The 8,548-nt window shown below is 32.3% G+C and overlaps 1 protein-coding gene across 2 annotated transcripts in view; it reads left to right on the top strand.

The window, feature by feature from the left end:
• The window catches only part of LOC121867514 (abhydrolase domain-containing protein 2-like), a 38,147-nt gene extending 30,525 nt beyond the window's left edge, over positions 1–7,622 (top strand). For both annotated transcript variants that reach the window (XM_042367490.1, XM_042367491.1), the window contains exon 7: positions 294–7,622. In XM_042367490.1, coding sequence (XP_042223424.1) covers positions 294–439 — 146 coding nt within the window. In that variant the 3' untranslated portion in view covers positions 440–7,622. The remainder of the gene's footprint in view (positions 1–293) is intronic.
• Positions 7,623–8,548: the final 926 nt, after the last annotated feature.

An 8,548-nucleotide genomic window follows, 5' to 3' on the forward strand; every position in this document is an offset into this window, starting at 1 on the left:
AACTTTTAGTTTTTCTTATGTTGTTATTACAAAATATAAACTAAGGTAATATTCTTACATTACTTGTTTGAAGCATTGATGGTGGGTAGTTGACAGGTGGAGGTGTTGAGGCAGTTGGTATAATGGAAATGCTTAAGGCTTGATGCTATAATTTTTGCCATACTGTATTTAAATAATGGGAAAAGATGTTACATTGTAGATAGAGAAAGTAGTTTATATTATACACAGTTATATCTTACTAGCTACATGACTAGTTAGTTACATTACTGTATGACTTCTCATGTTTTTTCCAGAAACCCACAAGAATTCCTTATATATTGAAACAGAACACGGAGGCCATCTCGGCTATTACGACGGTGGTTACATTATTCCACGAGCTGTTACCTGGCTGGACCGCACAGTTGTCTCACTCGTTACTGCACTAGTCAACAACCAGTGAACCTCTTCATCACAAGAATAATTTACACATGTTTAAATATTGATGAGTCATTCCCAGCCAAAGCATCTTCTTTGGCTATGCTGTCGACTGTCTCCAGTGTTGCCAACTCATGACTATCCAGAGTATGCCATGTCCTTAACTAGCAGTGTTTGGAAATTGCAAAATATTGTTCCATGCTTTCAAAGATTTGGGTGTGAAATTGTTTATATATGGAAAAAATATTAGTGAAAATGTCACAAGATGTTTTCCTATGCTAAAATCCCATTTAGGTAAAGGTGTTTGAAATCATGGCTACATATTTCAGAAAATATATAGATCAAGATTTTTTCCTTTCCTATATAAACAGTATATCTAATTAATATTGCATTATATTCTAGCTTAAGTACATTACTGTTAGTGTTAAAACTGACAATATATAAAGCATGGTAATGATAATCACAGGCTTTCAAAGGATGTTATGAAGTTGACTATTTTTGTATAACATATAAGCACAAGTTTCAGATGTGTACGATGTATTATCAAGTGGAGTCCATCAGTTGTTGTGCATTGCAAAGTTTTTAGGAAACCGCACAAATGGCAAAGTTTTCCCGTGATTGTGAAGCATAAACTGATGCTCAACGGTTGACAATAATGAAATCGAGTTGTGATAGTGATAGAGCAAGCAGTGACAAAGTATTTTCCATTATTAGTTTAAATTATATTAACAAAATTATCCTGTTGACTAAAAAAAAAAAAAATAGTTGTACAGAAATGCAAAATTAGGCGTGGATGTTGTCGTGGCAACCATCCTCTATCTGCCCCTTATTGTCAGCGTTATTGTCTTAGACAATTTTTTATCTGTACTATACAAACTTTCTTAAGAGATTTTCATGGAGATCCTGTATTAAAACAGCAACATTGTCCTCACTTGTGGACATCTTCGCACATCAACAAGTAAGGACAATGTTGTGATACAGTTCAAGCACGAGTATCTCAAAGGCAGTGTGTATATTTTCCCAGACATCATGTAGATTATCATGTATCAGATGAATTGAGAACTCGGAAAGAAGTCTTCGTATTTTTTACCAAGTATTAGTGGCAATATATATATATATATATATATATATATATATATATATATATATATATATATATATATATATATATATATATATATATATATATATATATATATATATATATATATATATATATATATATAATTTGACAAAGCCTTATACAGTACCACTATAAAAACTGGTAAGAAATTTCATTGCTTTTTTAATGTGGTGTATTTTTGTATTCAAATCGAGTCTTGTCAGTCAATTTAAATCTGAGCTACCAAGGATGTTACTTATCTGAGCTGCAGATTCCATATATATTTTTTTATGATTATTCTAGGGTTCAATATTGGTTTGTTTGGAAATTTCTATTTCTCTCATATATATATATATATATATATATATATATATATATATATATATATATATATATATATATATATATATATATATATATATATATATATATATATATATATATATATATATATATATATATATATATATATATATATATATATATATATATATATATATATATATATATATATACGGGAACTTGCCCTCATAATGTTGCACAAAATTTTGATGAATATTTTTTAAATTACAGGTATAAGCAGTAAGCCCTTGGAAATGCAGACCTGTTGGGAATAAGGTCATACCAATACAGTATTTGTACATTGTCTTTTCTGAACATTTGTTAATCCAAGGAGCTTAGTACTGTAGACACATGAGTACTGTAGTACAAATTCCACAAAATTGCACAATGGACATTGACTCAAATAAATATAACTGATGTGTGTATTCATCAAGGGTGGGGTAAGGTGGGAGGTGAGGCCTTCAAAATAGTGCATCATCTGTTCTTTGAGCACCAAGTTCATTTTCTGTCCCAAAGGTGCTGGTTGTTTGAGACTCCAGGATAACTTGTCAATGGATTTCAGAGGTTTTACTGTATAAATGTTCCCATGTTTATGTAATTGTACCATAATGTATTTATATAATATTATCTAGAATGCATATGTTGTTATTAATGAATTTATTATTTGTGTTACAGTGGAATGTGATTTTGGTGTTAGTTCTATGGAGAATAAAAATTTGTATTGGTATAGAATGCACAAGTTCACTTTAATTTAATTATGAGGAGATGCTTAAGGTATTTTCCTACAGGTCCACTAGGCTTGACAAACACCAGAACATGTTCACATTGTATAATCAAGAGCCTGTCAATGTCAAGTATGTGTCAACAGTGCAACACAAAAACTTGAATGACTGGCCAATCAACTCATAACCCAACATTTGACAAAAACGATAAAATCAAGCAAGCAACATTCCATAAATATTTGGAGTGAACACACCAACCCTGTAAGATGGATGTATTGATCTCTCTGTTATACTTTGTCTTTTTTCATACTTTTGGTGCCTTTGTTGGTTACTAAGATTTGTTTTCAAGTCTTATGTTACTATTATAAGGGTATATTTCACTAGTCATATCCACTGATAAAGTAGAAATGTTGCACACACACACTACAACATTATGGTTATACCTGGTACATGTCACACTTATATGCAGTAGTTTATTATATATACAAAAGGTTAGGTGACCTATGCAGTATTCCTTTAAACATTTCAGTCACTATATCTTGGCACATATAGTAATTAAGGTTTTATGTTGTGGCAAGACATATTATACATGTACTGTAGAGGGTGTCTCAAAATGTGTACACGCTGCCCTACAGATTTCCATGGAGATCACATGAATGCCTGTATTACAACAACAGCATTGTCCTCACTTTTGGGAGACCTCACACATCAACAAGCGAGAACAATGTTACTGTTGTCTTTCAATCATTCACGAAAAACTGAAAGATAGTGCGTGTTGTATAGATTATTTTGATAATTTTGAATTTATATTTACCATAGTCTTTTAACCTGAACTCAACTATAGTCAGTCGCGGATCAAGTAGCTTACTACACGTAGGTATTAAAGCCAATGAATTTTCAGGAGATGTCTGGGTCTGTTTTGGTTGAAGTAGACACACTGGTACAGACATGGTGGGAGATAGTATGTGTCTGAGGGTTATTACAGGCTGAGAGAAGATGTCTGTGTGGGTTATCAAAAGAATGTGTGTGTGTATATCTGTGTGTGTTTGTGATGTGTGTGTGTGTGTGTATATGTGCATCAGAGCAAATACTGTACATAAAGATGAGACATATGATGGACATGTCGTGATGGGAGCCAACAGAATAGTACATCAGTGTCGTACAACAGCAGTGTCAACCAGAATTTACGTTTCCAGAAACCATTAGTTAATTATCTTTCTCCCCTCAAAATAAAAATCCTCACATGAAAGTACATTAGTTGTAGCTTAATTTACAAGTGATAACCTATGTGGTATTTATATACTGTAGTATTTATTCAGGAACATTTTGTTATTCAAGAACCCTAACTAATGACTAGATTTTAGGACATACAATAAACAGGAACCTAAAAATAAGTAGTAAGAATAGTCTGAGTTTTAGGCTGTGTTTTATGGTTAAGTGTGTCCTAAAATATAATAATCGTTTAGGGTTCTCGGATACAAAAATGACCTTATACTATAATATTTATTTTTGTCACTGTATTTGTAATTTCAGGGGTGCTAGTTGTCATACGCATTATCACATTCCCGACAACAACAAAATTTGGAGACTTATTGTGTGCGGTGGCATTTATCCTCAGGTGGGCAACAGTTCTTAGTTTATTAGAATGTTACAAAGTACTGTGTCAACATGCCAAAATAAACAAACTTGATATAAGATGAAAAATTATTACATAAGAAAATATTTTCATGGAATATTTTCTTAATTTTTCAACCATTATTTAATTTGAACTTTGCTAGGAGAAGATATTGTCATATTGTCTTTTTCATATTAACTTGAAAATTATTTAAGTAAATTTAGTTTATTTTCTCCATATTTCATACTTGTAGATTTCTTAGTACTCTGTAGATGTTTGTTGTAACTGAGCAATAACTGGTCTGCTGAATAAGCTCTATATACTTTTTGTGTTCTTAGCACTGTCATAATCTGTGGAAACCGATTTGTTGCTCTTTACTGAATTGTACCGCTACGTCAGCGATGTGGCAACACGACCCTCGGTGAATAACAACTTTCATGAATTATTACAAATGCTAATTAAAGATGCCTAAGGTTGGGAAAGCTTAGTTGATATGTCACTTGGAGAATTATTTACAATACAAGTACTGTAGTGTAATCTATTTTCAAGCGGCCTAGTGTTTAAAGCATTTATCTTTCACCAATACTACAGTACTGTATACAGTAGTATATCACGGGTTCGAGTCCTACTTAGGCCGGGCACATGTGAGAAGGGTGTTATCCCGTGTGACCTTATCAAACATTACAGGTTCCCCAGACTCCATTATCCTCCTGTACTAACCTAATAAGTGGTGAAAAGATAAATAAAATAAAGCAAGTATGGCCAGAAAAAGAACAAAAACACTTGCATACTGTTTCTTCATTTGTTTTCATGCATTATTTTTGAAGATATAATACAGTATTGAGATTTTTTGGGGTATGGTTGTCTGACATTTTACTGTGCTTCACTTAAAGTTTGGGAATTGCTTGCCCACTTTAACCCATTCATGGTCGTAGTACAATGGAATATTATTTTGGGGGAATTTTGTATTTCTTTTGGTGTATGTATTTATTGTATGTGTTTGTAGTCTTGAATGTACAATACAAGTGGTTAAGATTTTCACCACTGAAATTGTACAGTTATGGAATGATAAACTATGAGGACATTAATTACAGCAAATTCATATTTATATACAATAATTTGAAAGGCAACAGATTATTAATATGTTATTTATGTGTCATCTGTTCATTGTTTTCAACCATATTTTCTGCACTTATAACCATAAAAGATGAATCCATGTTTAAACAGCCCATTCCATACCCATTTAAGGAACTCAGTTATGGTGATCTATGTAGAATGTTGTTGGCATTTTGTCAGTATCTATATTGTGATGTGTTCTTGTCTGAGCAACTAGAGTGAAGTGCCAAAGTCATACAGGAGTGAGAAAGTTCATAGTACCAGAATTATTCAATTTGTTTATTATACTTCTACATGTATGATGATAACCCACTCATTCCTACACATTTTTCAGTTGTTACTTAAAGACTAGATCATAATCATAAATTTAGTCATAGACTACTTGGCAGCTTCTCATTAACAACTGTATTTACATTAACTGAGCTTTTTATAAGATTTTATGCTGGTATTCAACATTTTGTTTCATAGGTGGCCACAGTGTTTTGCTTGAAGGTATTGTTGTCATATATATCATAGCAACACCAGCAGGCATAACAAGTAATATGCTAAAACTAGTTTGCCAGTGTCAGTGAATGTGGTATTCACACTTTTAAGCAAATCAAATACTTTGTTTAATACTATGGTAATTACTCCATTTGGTACAGTATTCTAGTCACATTAAATTCAATAAACTTTGATTAGTCTGTAGTATATAAGTTCCTTCTTCAGTCTTAGTGTTACTGTGATTTAAAATGTGCACATCATCAAAATATGGTGCTATTATTCTGAAATTTGATGCACAACAGATGAAATAAAAAAGCACAAGATCACAAAACAAATTTTGATTGGAATACTGACAAATGTTAGGCAGGTGAACACAGTCAAACTTGAAAGAAAAAATTCGTGAAGAGACGAATTTGCTGTCATATAGCAGTGATTAAACAGTTAATATACACTGTGTATCATAAAAAGTTGCTCTCTTCTGTGAAAAAACACAAATATTTTTGTCATACCTATTGGTATGCATTTTATTCTTAAAACATTAATGTGATGGACCCATAGTGAAGTTTTACCAACAGGTATACAGTACTTAGATAAAAATATTCTTATCTTAGCTAACACTAGAGGTGAACATTAGTTATACTGTATCTCTCACTAGAAAAATTAATGTTGCATTGCTGAGTTGTTGTCATTGTTGGCTGCTAACTGTGATGATATTAAGTGGTTTGGTCGGGCTAAATGTTCGGCAAGTTTCCATATACTGTACTGTACTTGCTGCTTATTCAGCCCCATAGTAAATTGTAGGTACTGTACTGTACTATATATAGATGTAAATAAATGCCTGTTGGAGTCACAACCTAGGAATGGTATGAAACTTCTGGTAAAATAGTTAAAATGATAAGCTATGAGCCAAGCTCACTATCAAGAAATATCCTTGAAAAGGTATCCAACTTTAGTGTAGTACAGATTTAATAATTTTATCAATATTTTGGAATATTATCTATAATTTGTTAAAATGACACTAAGATATATATTTTTAGGAATGTGATCTGTAAACTTTGTCAAATCCATGACTTCTATACCTCCTTAACATCAGTATTTTGCAATTACGTGTAATAAATAAACTATTCAGCATGCAAGTACTGTACACCCTAGGTGTGTTAAGAGCTGACACTGTACAGTACAGTGTCTTGTGCTTTATTAACATTTTGTGAATTATACACAGTACTGAGAGAATGACTTCCCTCACATTTTCTCTGAAGTTTCACGTGTCTGTCTCAGATATTATGGATTTGACAGTTTCAAAGATATTATGGTGAGCTTTAAACAAATTAAAAATCTTAGGATTAAATATATTGAAAAATGTTAGGGAGCATTATGTGAGGCTGCACTTGCCATGATGCATGCTATTTAAAGTGTATGTTTGTTATAGTAAAACCAATTCATGTTTTGAGTGCATAAATTTTTAGTGATGTAGTGAAAGGTACTTATTGTGATGTTTTATTCAGCAGATACTGATATAAAGATGGAGTAAACTCATCTGCATAAATTAATTTTTTTTTATAAAGAGGCACAATGATTGTGCTCACTGTTTGAGAAGGCATAGCTATTTTTGGAGGCTAAATGGTGTGTACGATGTTACTGAATATTCTCACCAAATCATAGAGCCACAATCATAAATTGTGCAATGGACTCTAATATGGTGGATGCATGTTTAGTTGTTCATGTGGACCACACAGTCTATTTTGCAGTCCATTCAGATGTTTTGTAAAAGCAGCATATGTTGGGCATTGATGTAATCAGTTATATTAAAATAATGGATTTCCAGTAAGTATTGGTTTTTATTCCTAAAACAATACTGCTGTACACTATCCGGTGAACTGATTCATGGACATGGAAACTTCAGCTGTATGAAAAACGTACCTTTTCATATAGAGGGGGTCCCCGGGTTACAAACAGGCTCCTTTCCTGAGGGCATCCTTAAATCAGATTTGTACGCAAGTCGGAACGCATGCTATATGCATACCGTACTTACAGAACAATGTTTAAAATCTACTGTATATCATAGCCTAAGTCCTTATATATATCTAAAATGTTTTAATTTAAGACAAAAGAAGAAATAGAATGACAAAATACAGTAAATGTACCCTAAGTAAAAAATAAGTCCTCGGGTAAATAAAATACTAGTACTGTACCATAAATTTAAACTTTAATCCTGTTTGTATCGGCAGGTGTTCGTAAGTCGGGGATCCCCTGTGCATATTTAGAGAAACATTGACACGTGACAATACTGTACAATGACTGGAGATATTATAAAGGGACTAATTTATGAAATTGTGATTAAGAAATACTGTAGTAACTAACAGCATTAAAATTGGTAAGAGGGCAAATATGGAGGTGTTGAGGAGAGGCATGGTTATAAAGAGCAACATTCACTTAGTAAAATTTTCAAAAAGAATTGTGTATTGTACAATGAATGTGGTAATAATATTCAGTATTATGGAGAGAATTACATTGTGGAAACTTTTCTTTACATTTTGATAGAATATTAATGTAAGTGTCAATGTTAGACCATATCCAAATATGTTAGGAAAATGAACTACCTACTCCTTCCCCCCCATATGTGCAAAACTTGGAACACATGAAACCTCCACCGGTGATGGCTGGCATTTAAAGATTAATGGGAATCTGGTATGAAACTTGCTCTTATCAATAACAAACTACCCATAATAACTTACATCCTCATCTGTTCTCTTC

This window comes from Homarus americanus, unplaced genomic scaffold (genome assembly GCF_018991925.1).
Source record: "Homarus americanus isolate GMGI-L3 unplaced genomic scaffold, GMGI_Hamer_2.0 scaffold23598, whole genome shotgun sequence".
Lineage (NCBI taxonomy): Eukaryota > Metazoa > Arthropoda > Malacostraca > Decapoda > Nephropidae > Homarus > Homarus americanus.